This window comes from Eschrichtius robustus, chromosome 18 (genome assembly GCF_028021215.1).
Source record: "Eschrichtius robustus isolate mEscRob2 chromosome 18, mEscRob2.pri, whole genome shotgun sequence".
Lineage (NCBI taxonomy): Eukaryota > Metazoa > Chordata > Mammalia > Artiodactyla > Eschrichtiidae > Eschrichtius > Eschrichtius robustus.
The window spans coordinates 1897888-1920540 of NC_090841.1; the positions used below are offsets into that span (position 1 = coordinate 1897888).

General features: G+C 42.7%; 1 protein-coding gene across 2 annotated transcripts in view; it reads right to left on the reverse strand.

Moving 5' to 3' along the window:
- Positions 1-3310: 3310 nt before the first annotated feature.
- Positions 3311-22653, reverse strand: part of MICU2 (mitochondrial calcium uptake 2) — an 87983-nt gene continuing 68640 nt past the window's right edge. For both annotated transcript variants that reach the window (XM_068526747.1, XM_068526746.1), the window contains 6 exons: positions 19316-19381; positions 14460-14557; positions 10197-10368; positions 6154-6262; positions 5558-5715; positions 3311-3948 (listed from right to left, as the gene is read on the reverse strand). In XM_068526747.1, coding sequence (XP_068382848.1) covers positions 3844-3948; positions 5558-5715; positions 6154-6262; positions 10197-10368; positions 14460-14557; positions 19316-19381 — 708 coding nt within the window. In that variant the 3' untranslated portion in view covers positions 3311-3843. The remainder of the gene's footprint in view (positions 3949-5557; positions 5716-6153; positions 6263-10196; positions 10369-14459; positions 14558-19315; positions 19382-22653) is intronic.

The window sequence follows — 22653 nt, forward strand, 5'->3', positions numbered from 1 at the left end:
TCATCCTCTTGGAAAGAAAGCTTCCATACAAGGAAGACTAGCACCTCGCAGAGTACACTGGATAGAGCAGGTTCAATAGAGATTTGATACTGATGCTGCTGAAGAAATAACCTACTCCAAATACAATGCGTCACCTAGAGACTCCAAAGATTAATTTCCTTCCTCACTGAACATAACCAAACACAAATTTCATGTGAATGGGCACCATGGTAGCGCCCTGTGTTCATTTCTCTACGAGCTGGTGGATATTTAACCAAGGCTCATCCGGCCAAAGTCTCCTACGGGGCTCCTTCAGTAAGTAAGTCATTTTTGAAATACTCTGTAATTTTCTGGGTATTTGCTTGGTTTTTCTGTTAAAGGTCACGCTTGGTGCTGAAGGAAGGTAAACTATTTTGGAAAAGCAAGAGTGCCATCTTGTGGAACATTTGTGTTGCAGTTCTTTTATTTTAAAGGAGCTGCGGGGCTACTTCACCGGACGGGCAGGGTTCTCCTCATTTTCTCCCTGAATCTCATCTTTCTGTCTCATTTATTCTACGGCACCGAGATGCTATTGGTGTCAGTTTGCCCCCAGCTTTTGAGGACGTGCCGTTTCCCTTAGACACACCTTAGCTCCTCGTCTGCCCTGTGCTGCCTTTATCTACTTCTCTGTTTCCTTCTTAGCATCAAACTCTGATTTTGCTGTTTGCTCTGTTACCTCCCTAGGGAAGATCGGGGAAATCTCTTTAAAAATCCACGTAAGCGTTACCATTTAGAGGGAAATACCTGCCGCTTAGGAGGAGAGCGGGGAGACCGTGGAGTTGAACAGCCCTCCAGAGGTCAGGTCCCCTCCGCTGAGCTCCAGCCTCTGTCCCGGGCTGACCGAGGTCCCGGAGGTCGGCTCAGCTGCTCACCTTGTGCTTTCCTTCGGTACGAGGTCGGCAGAGAGGGCGGCGTCTGGAGAAAGGCCTCACGGGTCACTGAGAGGAGATTCAGGCGCCCGCACCGCAGGGCAGGTGCTGCCTTTTCTCCCTTCTCCTTCCCCCCCGCTCGTCAGCACCCGGGCGGAGGTGAGGGGGTGGCAGGATACGGGACACTCGGAGGCTTAGCAAAGGGAAAAGGCAAGGGGCTACAGGGCCTGGCCGGCTCCTCTCTGCTTACCCAAGTCTCACGAAAGTCCACAACGTGCCCCAGTAAAAGGAGGAGAAAATAAAATATACAAATCAAATGAGAATCTTTTCCGTAGCTGTTAATTTAGGGAACACTTTCAAATATACTGGTGACAAAGGGTTACATATGGAGAATTCTTGGAGCAAGTCCTCAGTGGGCAGCCGACTTCTTGAATATCGCCCCTGATCTCTGGCGCTGAGTCATAGCCCTGCGTGCCCCCGGAGACCCCCAAACTGGTCTCAGCCGTTAGACTCTCCACGTGGGGAGGAAGCAGCACCCCCCTTTTCATAAGCATCCTCCTCTGCCCCCTCCAGCCCTGGGGGGTCAAGGAAGCTGCGCGTTCGTACAGACAGCCACCCTTCGGGGCACACGTGATTGGCCAGGGGTGGACCTTGATCCCGGTGGCAGCCAAGCAGCACTTCCCTGGTCCTGCGCTGGGCCTGGCGCAGCCAGAGAGGATGGAAGCGACGCACAGACAGAGCAAACGGTGGTGTGGGCCCCGGTGGTTCTTTTAGTAAAGTAGTGTCTGAACATGTGCATATTGATTATATGCTATTTTATTGTAAATTAAAAAATATAGGTTAGTGCTTTATGTTACTAAAAATATGTAAGGTTATGTTACGTATAAATTTCATTTCAGGATAGTATAAGGGCATTACAAAAAAAATTTTTTTTTAAATGATGGTGGTGGGGAAAGGATATTAGGTCTCACTTGGTGGAGAACCAAGATGTAGTAGATATGAATCCCTTCTTGGCTTTTGTCATTTCCACGTACTTTTTCTCAACTATTCACCCCCTGGTTAACCTTGTCCATATCATACATTGTTTTTAAAATATAGCTTCTTTAAGGGGCTTCCCTGGTGGCGCAGTGGTTAAGAATCCGCCTGCCAATGCAGGGGACAAGGGTTTGAGCCCTGGTCCAGGAAGATCCCACATGCCATGGAGCAACTAAGCCCGTGCGCCACAACTACTGAGCCCACAAGCCACAACTATTGAGCCTATGTGCTGCAACTACTGAGCCTGCACTCTAGGGCCTGTGCTCCGCAACGAGAAGCCACCACAATGAGAAGCCCACGCACTGCCATGAAGAGTAGCCCCTGCTTGCCGCAACAAGAGAAAGCCCGCGCGCAGCAATGAACACCCAACGCAGCCAAAAATAAATAAATATTAAAAAAAAAAAAGCTTAAGATATAATTCACATACCGTATAGTTTACCCACATAAACAATTCAGCATCTATTGGTGTACTACAATACTTATTTTTAAAAATTACGTTAAAAAGGATACATATATGTATATACACACAAAACATAAAGACTGCCATTTTAACCATTTTAAGTGCACAATTCAGTGGCATTAATTAAATGTGCAAACATCACCATTATGCATTTCCATAATTTTCCATCACCTTAAACCAAAATTCTGTAACCATTAAGCAGCAATCCCCCATCCCTCGTCCTTCCCAGCCCCCGGCCACCTCTAGGCCACTTTCTGTCTCTATGAAGTTGCCTATGCTAGGGACCTACGTTAAGTGGAATCATACTAGTCCTTTTGTGTCTGGCTTATTTTACTTAGCATAATGTTTCCAAGGTTTGCCTGCACCTGTCTTGGAATCAGCTGTTTATCCAGAGAGTGGAACATGTTTTAAATATTTGCACTATTCTTGAGAAGCATATTAAAAAATAATTATTTGCCATATTTAAAATATGCCATCTTATACTTAATGCCAATTAATGTCTAGTACCATTTTAAAGATGCACCCATAAACCCTCATCATGTGATCAAGCTTCTCCCGATCACACTATTTTTTTAAAATTATTTGTTTTATTTATTTATTTTTGGCCGCAATGGATCTTTGCTGCGGTGCACAGGCTTCTCATTGCAGTGGCTTCTCTTGTTGCGGAGCACGGGCTCTAGGCGCCCGGGCTTCAGTAGTTGTGGCACACGGGCTCTAGAGCGCAGGCTCAGTAGTTGTGGCACACGGGCTTAGTTGCTCCGCAGCATGTGGGATCTTCCCAGACCAGGGCTCAAACCTGTGTCTCCTGCATTGGCAGGCGGATTCTTAACCACTGTGCCACCAGGGAAGCCCCCCAAAATGTAGTTTTAAACAGTACATATAAAACAAAATGCACCTCAGTAATTTTTTTATCTTTATAAATACTTTATTCTGTTTCCAGAATACTCCAGAATCCTGAAATTTACATATTATTTTAAAGACAACTAACATACAGCTCACTGAAATAAAATGTACAAGAAGTCTATGAGATGTAAGGTACAGATAAGAAAACCTGAAATGTTTTAACTTAATTTGCCCTACTAGGAGCATCAGGACTGCAGAATTGATCCTGGCCTCACGTCAGTGACTCATCCTGTGCACCTGTTGACTGCTCCAGAGAACGTGCTGTGCTGCTGTTGTTGACACCGGTGAATGACCAGGTTTCCCATCTTATCAAAGTCAAAGCGTTACTTCAATCCTAGGCTTTGGACAGAGTCCACTGTCTGTTTTCGTAAAAGAATACTTTCTTTTTACGAAGTTCTGTAATGAAATCTTACTAAGAAATTATTGAATCAGAAAGCAAATACAAGGCACCTTTATATTACAAAGGAGATCAATGAAGACTTAAGAAGATAACCATCTAGTACGTTAAGACATCCTAAGTTCCGACCCTTGGAGCAATGTAATTCCCACGTTGTTTTTCTATAAAAGACCTCTTCCTGCTTGTTTCCAGACTTCTTTCACTCCTTTAATGCTTTCTTTTTTCACACATTTCCAGTATTCTTGTATACTGAGCTGTTGCGGCACCTGTTAACCAAAAATGAAAACTAAGGGTCACGGTCTGCGAGTTAAACCCGGTTCGCACGCGCTTGTCGCTGCACAAGCCCCACGTTCCTCCAGAAAGGGCTGGAGGTGATGACACTGTGACGGTGACTGCAGGAGGCTGTAAACTCAAGGTAAAGGATGAGAGGTGAACGTGAGTACGGGTCCCCCAGGGTCCCGAGAGAACGGAGGCTCCTCCCCAACAAGGTAACAAAGACTTCGTGTGGCTTTCTTTCATATGTTGGTTGTAAAATGTAATTATTTCATAATGTTTTCCTTTTATAATATTTTATAATGCTTCTGGTTTTCTGGTGAACTTCAGTTAGCTATGTGGAACAAAAATTATAAGCCTAAAACTTTGACCTAACCTTGGCTAAAATTAAAAAGAAAGAAACCATAAGTCACAATATACTTGATGAGAAGCCTTAAGAAGAAACAGTGGGCTGGCCAAAGAGTTCGTCTGGGGAAACACGAATGAACTCTTTGGCCAACCCAATAATATAGTGATATATAATATAATTCACACAAGTACTGTGTGGCTATCATTTTTCTCTCAGTTAAAGGAGAAAGCAAAGGTTAGAAAACATTTGGCTCCTGGTGACCACATGCACAGCATTGCTGGAAATCCACCAAGTGGAAGCAAAAGTCGATTTCAGATTATATTTATGTCCTTTTCCTATCATTGATGTGAAGCTCTTCTCTTTAATACGTTTTTGAGAAACGGCAAAGAGGCTGCCGGATATGTGAAACTCTTAACTGGAAAGGCTGGTTTAATTTCCAGGAATATGATCATTAACTATGAGGTGCTGGATAACCACAAGCTTGTAAATCACGTCTGCTGGTGGAAATCATATTTGTTCATTTTCCGTAAATAATGTCCGCAGCAGGAAAATGAATGTGCTCTTCTAAGCTGTAAGTGAACAGCTCTGTTTACATGAACCCACCGCAGTCTCTCTCCTGTTCTCCCTCCTGCCTTTCTTCTGGACTCACTACCTACTTATCATCTCCTGGAACCTTGTTTTCAACCTGCGGACGGCTTTCATGAGTGTTTCTAGCAGATTCTAAGCTAAACAAAATTTTGAGTTTGATTTGTCCCTCAGTTATAGACCAATATGTGAATTTGAGTGAATAATGATAAGAGCTAACATTTACTTCAAGTGTCTCAGCCACTACATTAACTATTTTATGCTTAACTCTCATAATAATTCTTTCTGGTAGATTCTGTTAGTTTCTCACCGTTACCGATGAGGAATCTGAGGCTCAGAAAAATTAAGTGGCTTTGCAAGATTTGGCAGTTAATACGTGACAGGGCTGGGGTTTGAGTCTAGGTGTCTAACTGCAAAGCCCAAAGTAAAATTCTAGGCTCTGACTTCTGAGTAGTGCTTCCTGATTCAGACTATTTTAAAAAGAAGCAAAGAAAAACGGGGGATCCCATCTGTAGGAGATACTTCAGTGTTGTAACTATAGCTTATAATCTCTTTAAAAATTATGAAAACTCCATTTAAGACTATACATTTGCTCAAATTCTAGGTTTACTTCCATTCATTTAACTACATATAAACATGTAACTATTTAAAAACTCAAAATCTGTTACCCATAGACCTCGATGCATCCTGTTTTTTAACACCCCAAGAAACTCTTCATGACTGAGACACTCATCACCATCCACATCAAAGATCTTGAAGACGGCGTCCAAAATATTGTTGGAGAGTTCTTGTCCTGTTGCTACCTTCACAGCTCTCTTAAACTCCGCTACAAGGAGAAAATATAAAAACTCATCAACAATGTAAAATAGTCTAAGTGTTTATTGTTTGAGAAGTAAACACAAATCTATATATTTATCATTTGGGAAGTAAAACAAGAACAAAAACACTCATCAAGAATGTGTTCAAATGATAAACTTGGCTGAGAAATGTCAGCAGGCTATTTTAATGTAACCAGAGTTTTGAATACAGATATTTAAATATTTCCTTCTACTTCTCAGGGGAAAGGTAAAAGTAAAAGCAAAAAAGTAATTGTTAATAAATTGTTAAACAAATTGTTGAAAATCTGGAATAACCACACTGAATTCATTGAAAGGCCAATCAACTGTTTTTTCTGGTAAGTGGTCCCTTGATTGGTATCAACCAGGTGAAGAACAGAGTGATACTGTTTACAGATGATAAAAGTTAAGTGATTCATATAACTTACCTAGTCTGACGGGGCGATGAGCTAAACTAAACATCTGCATGGCAATAGCGAAGTCTTCCAAGTGGGTCGCAAAGTGACAAAATGACTTGAACTCATCCAAACTAATGCTCTAATAACATAACAAAGTGAGTTTTTATTACAATCTTGTAAACACATTAAATAATTTTATGAATACACCCGTGAGTCCTCTTTTCTGTCATAAAGCCTGTGCACTTACATCTTTCTAAGCAAGTCTATTGAAAAATCTGAGATGCAGAATAACAATACAACTATAGATTCTAGAGATTAGGAGGAACCCCAAGAGGTTAAGTGCAGGGCCCCTGGGTGTGACCGTGCAGACTGAGCACTGTGTGAGCGGGAGCGCACGGCTGGGGGCCCCGGGGCTGCGAGCGTGGGGCTGGGGGCGTGTGTTACAGCCCCGCTGTATCTCCTCAAAGGTCCTACGTGAAGCCTTAACCCCCAGCGTGGCCGTGCGTGGAGGGGGCCTTGACAGGGGTCATTAGGGCTGAGCGAGGTCTCAGGGGTGGGCCCTGTTCTGAGAGGGCTGGGGTCCTGATGAGAAGAGGGAGAGACACCAGGGCCTCTGGTCTGAGCGTGAGCGGAGGAAAGGCTGCGTCTGCAGCAAACCAGACACTGACCACGCTGACACCCAACCGCCTTGAACTGCTGTTAAGCCCCCGGTCTGTGGCAGCCCGAGGAGACGAATGCATCCTGTCGTGTGGCCGCCTCCTTGCTCTTGCGCCCGGGGAGCTCGGGGCTCTGGGGTGAGAGGGACCTGCCCTCTCCTCTGTGCACAGTCGGGGCCTCGCTAAGCCGCCAGGGGCCTCTCGGGGAGACGTTCATCCTCTAAGGCTACTGAACACAACGGTCAGGCCTTGACCCTTGGCCCATCTGATTTTAAAACCTATGCACTTAAACAAGAAATAAGTTAAAGAACCTAGTTTTTCCACTGAAAAAAAAAGAAAAGTATGAAAATTCTTATTTTGAAAGTAGATTCTTCCCTGCCTGAAAAACTTTCTCTTTGTGGAGACCTTCGGGACCATGCCCTCTGCACATGTGAGGCTGATTCAAGTTTCACTGCTTTCAGATTTTGTGAATTTGTCGAATTTTTATTTTTTAAATTTAATTTTTTGAAGAGGTAATATGCATACATGGTAAAAAAAAAAATCCAACAATTCAGTAAGTAAAAAAACGAAAAGCCTCCTTTCCTCTGTCACCCCTGTGACACACCCCTTCTGTGTCCTTCCAGAGACGCGCTCCTCGTGCCAAACACGCACAGGCGCCCATTGTCCGCGGCGGGCGCCCCCTCCACGTCTCCTGCCCGCCGTACTCTCTCAGCAGCACACGTCGGAGGGTGGCTGTTTCTCTACGTCGTGGTCTCAAAGCAGGCACCGGGGCCACCTTTCTGATTTTGGCTTCACTGCTGGTGAGAAATGGTTTGTCGTCAATGCTGCAACCTGCATGTCTGTAATTGTGAGTGAAGGTAAGCACTCTGCACTTCTATGCGCATCCGTCATCTGTGGATTTCTGCTCCGGGGCTTGAGGGGCTGGCGGGTGACCTGTTACTAGGAGGCAACTCTCCAGGGTCTCTGGCGTTTCTGCGCATCTTGTGAACAGAGGCCCAGCCACCCTTCCGCTCCAGACGGCCTTTGCAGGACGTCTGTAGAGTGAACAGCCTTGAACAGAGACGGCGTCTCCCTCGGAGCAGAGGGCAGCCGTGCCTACTGTCCGTCATGAAAGACCCAGGCTCCTTGGCTGCAGCGTGAACCCACTTCGTGAGCCTTGGGGGCAGGGGGCGGACGCAGACGTGGTGCTTGAGCTGCCTCTAAGCTGCAAACGATAAGCTTCTCTGGCTCTGAGCCAACGGGCTTGTGTCTTCTGCTGGCACCCGTCAAGTGGCACAGGCTAACTTGCAAATGACAAAATCTCAGAAACTTTAGTAATTAACGCATTGATATCTGAGATCCCATCTTCTATATTAGGTAGGGTAGAATGTCAGACCCTTCAACGTTCTTGATTTTTTAAGATCTCATTGTAAGTTAAAGAAATTGGTCTATTACATGTGATGCCAGTATTTCCCCCCATTTTGTTAACTTTCTTCTTTTGACTTTGATTATAATTTTGGGGGGATGAGGGAGGCAACAGACGTCTACATTTTAGGTAGTAATTTAATCAATTTCATTGAAAGCTTCTAGGTTTTCTCTTAGTATATATACCTCACTCTAAGACATTGTTTACAAGTTTTCTTCTATACTCAGTTTCAGTTTTCTCTTTAACATTTAATTCTTTGATCCATCTAGAATTTATTTTAGAGTAGTGAGTGAGGTAGAGGTTACCTTCATTTTCTCTCTCAGAGGACCAGTGAATTGCTACCCCAGTGCCATTTACTCATAGTTCTTCTTTTACCCAACCAACTTGCAATCTGAGGTTACACATACTCAATTTCTGTATTTGTAATCTATTTCTGACTTAATATTCCATTCAACTGATTTGTCAAATTCATTGTCAGTAACACTGTTTTAGTTCCAATGTTTGGTGACGCATTTTAATATCTCAGCTTTCTTTTTTTTAAAGATTTCATTTTTTTAGAGCAGTTTTAGGTTCACAGCAAAAGTACGGGGAAGGTGCAGAGATTTCCATGTACCCCCTGCCCCCTTATCAGCAGTTTCACACAGACTTGTGGCTTGTCTGGCTCCCTCTCAAGAATCCAAGGCCTTTTTATGGATGCCTGTTGGTGGTCACCAGTATCTGGTGCTCTCCTGAGACCTGCACATGTCAGGACCACGCTGCTTGGCTTCCTTGCAGTAATGTGCGGTCATGCGATCAGTCTGGCCAGTGGCCGAGTGTGATGCTTCCAGGCCTAAAGATTTAATTGCTGGAATGTGACTCACTCCTTTCTTTTCCTGCCTCTGAGACTGGTGTTTCTAGCAGATGGGGGAGCTCCAAAGGGGCGGAGCCTCGGAGAGTGTGGGTCCCCCAGCAACTGCGTGGGCAGGGTCTCCCACCAGCCCACAAGGGATGTGCAGCATGACTGAGAAGGAAGCTCTCCCGTGTCAGCCTTGGGCTTCCAGGGCTAATGTGAAACTGCAGCAAACCTAGGCTGTTCAGACTGTACAACATTACATTTACAGACTGATGTAAGGGACAACTGCTATGTTTATAATACTAAGACATTCTAGTCAACACCAGGGGATGTCTCTACAGTTAGATAAGTTTTCTTTTCTATCCGTCAAGGCTTTCAAGTTTTTTCTATATATTTCTTGTTAAATTTATTTCTAATTGTTATATATCTCTATTGCAATTATAAATGAGATCTTCATTACATTTTATTATCTTTTTCCTCATTATAGAGATAGCTTTAAAAAAATTATATAAAAACACATGCCCACTAAGAGGTAAAATAAGGTCTGGGTTTTTAAAAAAAAAATAAATTTATTTATTTATTTATTTATTTATGGCTGCATTGGGTCTTCATTGCTGCGCAGGCTTTCTCTAGTTGTGGTGAGCGGGGGCTACTCTTTGTTGCGGAGCGCGGGCTTCTCATTGTGGTGGCTTCTCTTGTTGTGGAGCACGGGCTCCAGGCGAGCGGGCTTCAGTAGTTGTGGCACGTGGACTCAGTAGTTGTGGCACATGGGCTTAGTTGCTCCGCAGCATGTGGGACCTTCCCGGACCAGGGCTCGAACCCATGTCCCCTGCATTGGCAGGCAGATTCTTAACCACTGCGCCACCAGGGTAGTCCCGAGGTCTGGGTTTTAATTTGGGGTAGTGGGACACATAATGAGGGAAATTAAAAAACAAAGAAAAAAAACACATGCCTATTTCAAAAAAAATTGTTTTGGAATAAAGTAAAAAAATCACTCAAAATCTCACCACTGTCCATTAATCATTATTAACAGTTTGGCAATCATCATTTCATGCATCACACAATATAACAGAGAGTAGGTTAGTCTTGATTAATTTGGAAGTTACTTTATTGAATTATATAAACACGTCTAACTTGTTGTTTCATTTTCATCATGAGCATAATAAAAAGGCGCACCAACCTCTCCTGCAGACAGCTTCTCGCTCACATTTTTCCAATAAACGTCTTTATTTTCAGTGTTGGTGAAAAAAAGGAGCCATTCTGCAAAGTCTTCTTTTCTCATGAAACTCAAACCTTTAGAGAACTGAAGGAACTCCATTTCTTGGACCTCCGTCTGTAAGTTCTCCATAAATCTAAATGTTAAAGTTTGAGATGGATGTCAGGAACTCATGGCTTCACCTTAGTGCTGTAAATGGATTGAAGGCACCCTACGCAGCACCTCCATGAGGTTCAATACGTTGCAGATCCCCTTACGTACCTTCCACGTGTTAAAAGATCTGTCCTACATGTCATGTCACAATTTAACAGAAATATACATGGGGAGCAAAAGAGGGGTATTCTCGTTCAATGGGAGAAGTACTGTCACTGTGAAAAATTTACTTGCTTTAGAGCCTGCATTTATTCCGCAGACCTTAAAAGTATGAAGGGGGAGTTTGATTTCAGGCTTCTACCTATGTGATAGGTAAGAATCGGTTTCCTACAACATTTTCTGAATGTACTGGATACATGAATTTATTTATCAATGCCGTGTGTCTTTGGGTCAAAGCAGAATGTTATCTAAAATTTGAAGCATTTCAAGTTTGGGCTGATCAACTAACTCTTTTACTGATACGCTTTGTCCTCCGTTTTACTGAGTTTTACTCTACTGGGTACTGTGATGGCATCAATTGATTCTTATAAGGATTGTTAAAAGGGTGTTTTACTTGCAAATGAGTGTACAGTGATAAGGGAAGTAGAAAATATGGTATAAAAACATTACTAACTGTTCCTTTCCTTTTTCTTTTTCTTTGGGCTCTACCTGAGGCTGAAATATTATAAACTTAATTGTTGTTAAACTATCCATTGTCTGGTTTAAGCTCTTTCATCTTAACTAATTATACTACTTTTGAAGAACATTAAATATGCTTAATGATAAAATCTTGTCTCAAATTACACGTCTTGTCATGACATGAAAGTCTGGGACATGATACTGGACATAAATACCTGAATTGAATAATTTACAGTACAAAAGGCCACCAAATGCATCCTGAACAAATTAAATAGTTTATAAATTAGTGTCTTAATTGGAAGACAGTGTCATAATTGGAAACAACGGGAAAAATCTGTTTTGCTTATCTGGGTTTTTTAGGCCACGGTGTCTTGTAGAGTATTTACTACTAATTTGCAAGTTTACCAATCAAGAGTTAGTGTTGTGGTAGCTAACTATGGTATTTGCCTAGAGATATTAGTTTTCTCATTTAGAGAAACAATATTATATTTTGAAAAAAACACATATTTATGATTTAGACAAACCTGGGTTCCAGTGCAGAACTTGACAGTTTGCTAAGTGTGATTTGATGGACAAGCGATTGGACCTGAGTGTCGGGTCTGTTCCTTCACCAGTGAGATGGTGATGATGAGACCCACTCCGTGAGGCTGTTCACAAGCTTATAGGAGATGCAGGTATTAACTATTATAATAGATCATGTAACTAGACATTGGAGAGGTGAAATTCAGAGCCAGGTTTGTCTTTAAGTTTCGAGCAGTCACAGAGTTTCTGAAAGAGGTGGTCCTGCAGTTGCCTGCTAGGTGGCTGGGGGCATTGGGTGGGCTTTCAAGGAAGTAGTCCCCCCAGGTGACCAGAGGGACAGACGGACTTAGTAGATGCCATCTGGTGTCAAGAGAAACTTACCAGTGACTGAGGGAACATGTGGATAAATTGGTTGCTTGTTTGGGTTTTTCTGTTGTTTTTTTTTTTTTTTTTTACTTCTACAGCTAGTCAGATTCTCCAGCTGAAATACCACTTAGCCATTTCAGTAAAAGCTAAAGTATAATTTAAGTTCTATCTCCTGGAATTTTGGTGTCTATTCATTGTTATGAAATCAACAGGTAATTTAATTGTGAAAATTCAGTTCTTTATCAGCATATGTATAGTTCAGGGGAAAAAATACTGATGCTCAGACTACCCAGGCAGCTGGCGATGGTGTCTACCCGCTCTGTGCCGGTGCCTGTTCGTCTGGTTCGACACACTAACTCTGTGCCACCTTCCCTGCCTTTCCTTGAGACTTATAAGCTGTACTTTATAAAACAATATCCTTTATCAGACAAGCTGTAAAGAGGATGCTAAGACAAAGGTCAGAAGAGAAAAGGCAAACATCTTTTTATAAGGAAGGATTATACGTTATACTCCCATAAAAACAAAACTATAAGCTCCACATAACACATACTGAAAGAACTTCTTGTGCAATTTCAATGATTAATTTGGCCACTATAATGGTGACCAGTTAAAAATTATATATATAATTTTATATTATATTATATTATATATTCATAATATAATATATGGAAGCTATTTTCTGTTACTTTACAACTTACGCAAAATGTTAGACACACGTTGTGATTACCGAATTCTAGCCCAGTAACGCTAACTTTAGGGGCGGCCTGCTCCATCCAAGAGACAAGTCCCTGAAAATCTGCATTTAAAGCATTCTTTGTTAATTGGATCTTTTTTTAAATTGCATAATGGTATTACAAATTTTACAGGGCCCATTAATTACAGAAACTTTAAGAAAAACTTTAAAGTAAGAATTCTAAATGAAATTATTCCCTTTAAGGAAAATTAAAGTTAGAAGCAACTTTAAACAATCACTAAGCCCTACAATTTTATCTCCTAAATGTGTCTTGAAAATGCCCAGTCCAAAGTCTTTATCGCCACCCCACTGGTTCAGGGCTCCTGTCACTCCTCATCTGCAGTAGCCCAGCGGCCTCGTGTCGCATCGGATCCCCCTTGTCGTTGCCCACCATCCCGCCAGAGTGACGCCCATCTGACCAGGCACCCAGCGCGGGCCCCCTGCGGGGCCTCCCTCACGGCGTAACTCAGGCTGGACCTTCTGGCGCGTGAGCCCTCGCGCAGGACGCGTACGCCTCCCAGGCCTCCACCCTCACCTCGGCCCACCCCTTACGCTTGTTTATTTCTCTACCATGCCTGCCCTCTCTGATTCCTGGACGAGCCATACGTTCTCCCGCGTGTCCTTCCTCGTGCTGTTCTCCGCGCCTCCCTCCCCGACCCTCTCTCCCTGGCTGATTCCTGCTCATCTGTCAAGGTCGGCGCAGGGCTGTTTCCTCCAGAAAGCTTCCTGACCTCCCACTCCAGAGGCGACCTTCTGTGCCGCCCAAAGCCCTGCCCACCTGTGACAGCACTGACCGAATGCGTTCAAATGTTCTCTGCACGTTTACTGGATGGTTCCCAGGAGGGACCAGCCCTGCGTCTGAGGCACAGCCCGGCACACAGCAGCACATGGAATGCACTCAGGCAGTCTTTAGTTAGCGGCACTGAGTTGACAAGAGGCGTCTCCTTCCTCCCAAATCGGTGCTTTTCCACCATTCTGAGCTGCTTTCTGGTATTTGTTCTAAGACTCTGGTTAGCGGGGAGGCCCGCGAGCACAGGGTCTGGTTCCGCATGGAGTTGTTCTTGCCAGGGAGGAGGTGAACAGGACACAACACTGCGGTGCTTACAATGCCAGACTGTAAGTGCGATTCCCTCCCTGCAGATGAAGACGTGAGCGCGGCGACGTCCGCAAGCTGGACTGGACCACAGACACGCCCACCACATGCCAACGCATCCACACGCCCGCACTGTTCACAGCCGCTTTCACGCTGTGACGGCTGAGCTGCGCAGCCAGGACAGAGACCGTACTCACTGCCTGGCCCTTTACAAAGAAGGGCTGCCGACCCCTGGGCTGGGGGCGGGGGCAGAGCTGGGCTGTCCCGGCTGTGCCGTCTCAGCAGAGCCGGCCCCAGCTCCAGCTCCAGCCAACCATCAGCAGACGGCAACAGCAGGGGCCTGTCCAGTCTAGAAGGCCTGATTCTGGCCCCCGCTGGAGAAGCACCCAGCTGACCCAAAGACTCACGGCAATAACGAATGGTCACTGTTTTAAGTTGGGCTGGTTTGTCGTGAATTAAGAACTAACTGATACGAGGGGCATCTCTCTCTTCTAGCTGCAAACAGTAAGTTACTAAGAATAATTATTGTAGTCTGTAAAATGAATACTACTTTTCATAATAGGTTAGAGGTATTTTTGAGCATAGTAACTTTACTTTTTTACATTTCATAGGTTTTTCCTCTCAGAGATACTGTATCTGGTTTTATGGCCTGCAGTTCTGGGACATAAATAAATGTATTCAGTTGTTTCTTTATCTCTTACCTATAAAATTTCCCTAAATGAATATAAATATTTGCATTTACCTTCGAAATTCTTTATAGTGAAGTTTTCTTTCTCCTCTTTTTCCAAAGAAATGTATCTGAAGGGTTGTGTTAATTTCAGGTTCTTTCACTGTTGGTTCCTATAAAAAAATGATACAATAATTTCAAGTAATTATATAACCAAGAACAAAAAATGGATCCTGTAGCCTGGAATTCTTAGGACAATACCCACAAAGGATTCTTGTAACAACAACAAGAGGGCGAGAACAGATGTAGCCATTCTGTCTGTTGCTCTGCATAACACTATTCTACATCCTGGCTCAAGCAGGAGGAAAACAATGAGGGCTAAAATACTCAAAGGACCCAAGGTGGACTTCAGCAGTGAATGACATTTTGGATCAGGCCAGAAAGAGAGCTTAGAATAGTGAGATGAGTTATTTTAAAATGTGACCCTTAGGCATTTTCTAATAAAGTAGGACTGAGAGAATTAAAGCAGGGAAGTCTTGGACCTTTTGTTGAACGCTAGAAATCTGAGAAGCACTAGCTTTTCCTAATTATAAAGTTACCAGGTGAGGATTCCATTCAAGGTTATGAGAGAAGCAGATTCATAGACTCTTCCTCCTTCAAATCTCCAATAAAATAAACAAAAATAATAACAAAACAGAACTGCTAAAAAGACTATCAGCAGCAACTAAACAACAAATGGGGGTACAAACGTAAACCAAGTAATTTGAAGAAGAGCATCTGGAGAGAGAAATTCAGGCACTGGACGGTCCGGCCTGCTCCCCAGTCCTGCCCCCACTTCCCGGACACAGCAGCAGGTGGGCTGGCTGTCACATGGTGAGAACTCATGAAAGCCTGGGTGTAGTGGGCGAGAAGGTGGCTGGGACCGGCGAGGCTCCGAGACAGCGTGTGGGCTCAGGCAGAGGGCTTAGACTCAGGCTTCCGGACTTAGAACCTTCTGGGCACTGTTCAACTGAAGGATGATCGGGAGCCCAGAGAGGGGAATGCCCCTTGGAGGGTGGAGGGGGCTGTGGTCTAGGGTCTTTATGGGAGCACAGGAAAGGGAGCACAGTTTAGTCCTCCAGCAAGGGCTGCAGGGCAGGGCATCAAAACGTGACCACCTGCAGCTCAGAACCAGAGCTGGCCCGGGGAAGGCAGCGACAGACTTGAAAAGAGCCTGAGGTGGGACGGGGGCCCAGCCTCCCAGCCCGTAAGCAGGGCTGCATCCGCAAGCGGACTCCCTGCTCAGTCTCTGCTCGACACTGGCCGTGCGGACACGGGCACAGCTCCTGGGAGGCCAGGCAGAGACGAGTGCAGCCTCAGGTTCTGGAGGGGACAGACTGCAGACACTCAGCGCAGGCAAGTCACCCAACCCATCCAGCAACCAGCCGGCCACGACCCTGGGGCCGCAGCGGGCTTGCCCGCACCTCACCCCCCCCCCCCCCCCCCCGCCACGGGGTCGGCTCATGGGGAGGAAGCGGTGGTCCCAGCGGGGCTGACTGACACAGAGCCTTCCACAGTACTGACTCTTAAAGACTTGGCTTTGTGTCTACTAATTTTATAAAATAGCCACTATAAATACAAATGTGGATTTTAACTGGACTTCCACACAAGTGTGGGCAGGAAGTCATGCCTGGAGTTTTTTCTTAATTCCCATATAAATGCCCAGGAGATACACACTAAAACACAAAACCGGATGTATTCTCGTTAAGGTTAGAATACGATCAGGATGTCTACCAAGAACACTATTACTAAACATTTCGGGGGGTAATTTTGTCCAATACATAAAGGAATAAACTAAGATTAATATTATTGAGAGATAATTTTATACTTAGAACCACCAGGAAAATCAACAGAAAAAATAAGAAAATTCAGTAAGACAGACTGGTACAAAAACATTAAAAATTAAATAAATTTCCTGCTTAACAGCAATAATTTTTCCCTTGAGGGTGAAGAGTCCATTTATAATAGTAAAAAAGTTAAGTAATGAAATATCCCTAGGGATGCCCGTAAGAAACAAATTTCAGATGAATGAAAAAATTATATGTAAGAAAATAAAACCACAACTAAATCAGAGGATAATATAGGTTAGTATTTAACAACTGATTTTGATGTGGGGAAGGCATTTTAAAGAATGAAAGTAACTGAATAAATAAAAAGACAGCTAAACATGACTACATTAAAAATAAAAACATCTATAACCAAAACATCATAAACAAAAACAAATCTGAAAAATATTTCAATAATTTTGACAGACACTAGCTTAATATTCTTAAGTATATGAAGAAAAACCCTAAAGAAATTCCCAAAGAACAGAAACAGAAGATTTGGATGTGAGGGAGACACAAGAGGGAGGGGATATGGGGATATATGTATAGGTATAGCTGATTCACTTTGTTATAAAGCAGAAACTAACACACCATTGTAAAGCAATTATACTCCAATAAAGATGTTAAAAAAAAGAAACAGAAAATTTATAAAATAAGAAACATGAATGGTGTACATTACTATCTTAAAAAACAATCTGCCATACCTTTTCCCCTGTCACACTGACACAGATTAAGAAGCGAAACAAAAAAGATACCAACCCTGGAGAGACTGCCAGGCAGGCCCGTAAACTGTTACTACCTTTGTGGAAGGCAGCCAGACAATATGGGTCAAAGCCTTACAAGTAGTCATGTCTTTACCTGACAACCTGACTCTTACAGCTCTATCTTAAATTTACACGTGTAGCTATTTACTGTATCGTGTCTTCTAACAGCAAAGATTTGGAAACAGTCTTAACGACCAAGAACAGGTCAATGGTTAAAAGTGTTATATCCGGGGCTTCCCTGGTGGCGCAGTGGTTAAGAATCCACCTGCCAATGCAGGGGACACGGGATCGAACCCTGGTCCGGGAAGATCCCACATGCTGCGGAGCAACTAAACCCGTGCCCACAACTGCTGAGCCTGCCCTCTAGAGCCCGTGAGCCACAACTACTGAGCCCGCCTGCCACAACTACTGAAGCCCACGCGCCTAGAGCCTGTGCTCTGCAACGAGAAGCCACAGCAATGAGAAGCCCGCGCACGGCAACGAAGAGTAGCCCCCGCTCGCCGCAACTAGAGAAAGCCTGCGTGCAGCAACGAAGACCCAATGCAGCCAAAAATAAATAAATAAAATAAATCTATTAAAAAAAAAAGTTAAAAGAAGTGTTATATCCATAAGATTAGATATTTGTTCATTCACTAAAAATTATTTACAGAGTATACAGGGTATGCCTGGTGCTTTAGCAGGCTATGTAGATACAACTTGTGTAGGAAGGAATTAACCTTACCCAGGTGTCTGGCCTTTGCCCTGGGCTGCTAGGAGGTGGTCCCTAAGAGAAGGTGTCTTTGTTTACCTAGGGGCCTTGGGCCGCAACAGGTAGTCCAACAATGAGATCTGGGGCGGAGGCTTTGGGCCATGGGCTATCAGCTTGACCTCCGGAAGGGCTAGAGTCTGAGGCTGGCCACGAGGACAGCCAACCAGGTTTCCATGGCTGACCCCAACAGTCTCTGGACACCAAGGCCCTGGCTGGCACTACTCCGTGTGCGCTGCCACAGTCACTGCCGGGAAAGTCAGCGCTTTCCACACTCCCCTGGGAGAGGATGACCAGAACCTCTGGATTCTGCCTACAAGTCTCTCCCCTTGGCTGATTTCAACGTGCATCCTCTCACTGTAATAAACCGTACCCGCGGACCTAACAACTTTCGGGGAGTACTATGAGTCCTTCCAATGAACTATCAGACCCAAGGTGATACTGGGGGCCCCCTGAACCGCCAGCTGGCACCAGAGGTTAAGGGTGGTCGTGTGGCCTGCTCCCTACCCTCACATGACCTCAGAAAGAGGAAGGATGCTCTTGCTCCAGAGGACACAGACGATGAAGCAGTTACCCTAAGGAGGGGCAGGTGGTGTGACAGGACACGCAGGGAGCTGAGGACACGGCGGAGGTGCACACCCGGGGGACGGGGCACCGTTAGAGGACACGGACACAGGTGAAACAAGTCCGGCACAGGGCTGCTCGAAGGGAATGAAATAAAAAAAAAATGGTGATTTTGATAATGTGCAAAATCTGAAGCAGACGGGCTCTAAAAGATGAAATGATTTGGAAATTTAAGAAAATCTCACAGAAAGCAAATTGTGGAATTACAACTGATTAAAAAGCTTATCAATGGAAAACTTAAGGATATACGTTACTGGTGGGAATGAAAGTTGGTTCATTTTCTACAGAAGGTATTTGCCAATATTTATCAAAGTTTATCAGCAACCTTAGAAATGTTCATACCTTTTGACCCAGCAAGTGAATTTCTGGGAAGTTACACCTTGGATATATTCACATATATATAAAGTGATATGATTACAGGATTATTAACTGCGTTATTTGCAATATCAAAAGACTGGATACATGTTAAATATCTTTCAAAGGAGGAATGGTTACATCAACAGGTACATCCATCCATACAGCAAAGTACTACGGAGCCATTAAAAAGAATGAGATATTCGGATGTGGTAAGAAAAAATGGGAGGGTATGGAACAGCGTATAGTACGCTACTGCTTGTATAAAAATGGTAAAAAAAGAACACATGGAAATGTTTAGTTGCTTATTTACATACATGCTTATATACACATGGAATATCTCTGGAAGAATGCCCAGGACCTGGGTCATGGGGAGGAAAGTTCTGCCCTGCATACATCCTCTTGTGAGTCTTTTGAGGTCTGGATCATGTGAATGTAGAAAATCTATTTAAAATATTTAGAAAAATTAAGTTACTGTTAGTTTCCCCAACTATTTGGGAATACTTATTTGAGCAAACAGAATAGAGAAGCTACTGTAAATAACATCTGCCTGGAAATATTTAGTTTATTTGCACATACCTGGCATTCTCTTTCATTAGTTACTGTGGTCTTCAAGTCATCCTGTTTACTTATGATCTTCTGCAGCTAGAAAGAATGCAAACATGAATTTAGATGCATGTCTACTGGATTTTAAAAAACAACCTAAAAAACAGATGCTAAGTTTTTATTATAAAATGTTTACTAGTTATTTGTTAAATATTAAATTATTTTTGCATTGTAACTCCTGATATTAGTTTTTAACCCTTAGATCATGTAAGGATCAAAGGAGAAAACAGATATGCAAGTATTAACATTATTATGATTTGGATCATTTGTTCTCCTAAGAAAGCTGGCTTACTTTATATATATATATATATATATATATATATATATATATATATATATATATATATGTGTGTGTGTGTGTGTACATATATATATATATAAAATACACATACACACACACACACACACATATATATTCTAAAGGCATCACTGTATAAAAACTTCATGATTACCCTCATTCTTCAAGAGAATTTTTATTCCCTTCCTTTTTTTCTCTATCTCTTCTCTTCTTTTTCTATCTCTGGTGCTTTACGGCCACATTTCAAGTACCTAGCTCTTAAAAAGCTATTCGTATCATATAAATGTTCTTCCCTTTTCTCCTTATGCATTTACAAAGCATTAAAATAATTTAAAGGCCTACATTTCTACTAATTATAAACTGTCAATAGTACCTTCAAAAAAACCCAAAAAACCCAAAAAAACAGTACCTTCAGACTGAGTACATTAAAAAAACCTACCTACCTTTCAGAGTCATTTGTACCAATCCTCACATGGAAAGCAAATTTAAAAAAAAGTTTTTAAAAAAAATTAAATGTAGACAAAATCTCAAACTATGGATTCAAATCAATTAGGAGACAAACCTTCACCCATTTTTTTCTAGGCTACTTCTTTCTTAATAGTTTGAAAACTGCCACTAAATTCCAAATTAATAAAGTAGCTGCTTCTATTTTATTTATTTTAGGCATATGGTTTATCTCTAGTTCTCTAAAGCCCTCCAACTTTTCAACATTCTCCCACCCCCACTTATTTTAGGGAATAAAGTTGAAAAGCTTTCATTTGTTTTATCCTTTATTTTTTATTTATTTATTTTTAAAATTTATTTATTTATTTATTTTATTTTTGGCTGTCTTGGGTCTTCGTTTCTGTGCGAGGGCTCTCTCCAGTTGCGGCGAGCGGGGGCCACTCTTCATCGCGGTGCGCGGGCCTCTCACCATCGCGGCCTCTCCCATTGCGGAGCACAGGCTCCAGACGCGCAGGCTCAGTAGTTGTGGCTCACGGGCTTAGCTGCTCCACGGCATGTGGGATCTTCCCAGACCAGGGCTCGAACCCGTGTCCCCTGCATCGGCAGGCAGACTCCCAACCACTGCGCCACCAGGGAAGCCCTTATCCTTTATTTTTAAATTGACCATCAACATACTGCCAAGTTCAATACCCAAACATTTCTTGCTTTGCTTTCCACACCTCCTCTTAAAATTTTTAATATGGAAATTTCAGACATAGCAAAGAGACTCCTATAATAACCCACCATATATACATTATTCAGCTTCCACAGTTCACAGTATCCTGCCATTCTCTGTCCAGCTATACTTCTACTACCTATTCCCGGTTCCCTTCTCAATTATTATTATTTATATCTCTTCTGGAAAAATTTTTATACACTGAAACGTACACATCTTAGCCATACAGTTTTAACCTGAGTAACCAATCTCTGTCACAGAGCAGAACATTTCCATTCCTCAGGAAGCTTCTTGTGTCTATTCCCAGGCAATGCATTCTAGCTGCATCCCCACAAAGGCAGAATCAAATTAGTCTCACTTAGTTTACAAATTCAAGTAAATGGTATCAAGTAGTATGTGTTCCTTTGTGTTTCTTTTCACTCAGTATAATGATTTTGTGATTTATCCATGTTGTTTGCATATCAGTAGTTTGTTCTCATTTATTGCTGAGTTGTATCCCATTTGTATAAATACACCACTATTTATCCATTCACTCACTGATAGATGTTGCATTGCTGTCTCCAGTTTTTGGCTACTGTGAATCAAGCTGCCATAAACTTTCCATTTTCCCAGCTTTACTGAGGTATACTTAATATACAGAACATTGCACACAATAATGTATACGTTTTGATGAATTTGTACCTAGGCATACACCCATGATACATCACCACAATCGAGGTAATAAACATATCGATCACCTCTGTTTTTGTTTGTTTGGGTTTTGTTGGTGGTAAGAACACTTAGCATGAGACTCAGCCTCTTAACGGAGTTTCAAGCGCAGGGCACCGTACTGCTAACTGCACCCACTGTGTTGTACAGCACAGCTCTGCCATCAACTTTCCTGTGCAACTCTTTGTTTCTGACATGTTTTAATAGTTCTCTTGAGTAAATACCCAGGAGGGGAACAGTTAGGTCTGTGCAACTTTACAAGAAACCGCCAAACCCTTTTCCAAAGTGAATTCTCGTTCCTTCACATCCTCACCATTTGGTGTGATCAGTCTTTTTAATTTCAGCCATTCTGTTGGAAGTACTGTACTACTTCACTGTGGTTTTAACTTGCATTTCCCTGAGAACTCACGTGGAGCACTTTTTCAAGTGCTATCTCCCATTTGTACATTTTCTCTCGTGAAGTTTCTGTCGTAGTCTTTTGCTTCCTTAAAAAAATTTTTTTTAAACTATTAAGTTGTAAGCATTTGTTATATATTCTGGATACAAGTCTTTTGTTAGATATGTTTGGAAAATATTTTCTCTTATCCTGCAATTTGCCTATTCATTTTCTTAATAAACAGAAGTTATTAATTTTGATGATGACTACTTTATCAGTTTTTTCTTTTATGGTTACTGCTTTTAGTGCCCTAAGCAACTCTGCCTACCCTAGATTCTGAAGGTATTCTCTTATATTTTTTCCCAGAAGCTTAGTGGTTTTAGTTTTTATGTTTAGATATATAATATATCTCAAATACATTTTTTGTAGGTGGTGTGAGGCAGAGGTTATGACTAGTCTTTTTCATATACATATCCCATCCGTTTGTTCTAGTGCCATTTGTTGAGAAGACTTTTCCCATCAACTGATTTGGTGTCTTTAGTGAAAATTAAGTGACCACGTAAGTGTGGACTCTTCACTATCCCCCACTGTCTACTTGTCCATCCTGTGGGCGATATCACAGTGTCACTGTTACTACAGCTTTGTAGTGCCTTAAAGTCAGGTAGTGTTGAGAGTCAACCAGATTTGTTCTTGTTTCTCAAGGTCGATTTGAGTATTTTAGGTCCTTTGCTTTTATTTATTTATTTATTTGGGCCACGCCTCGTGGCTTG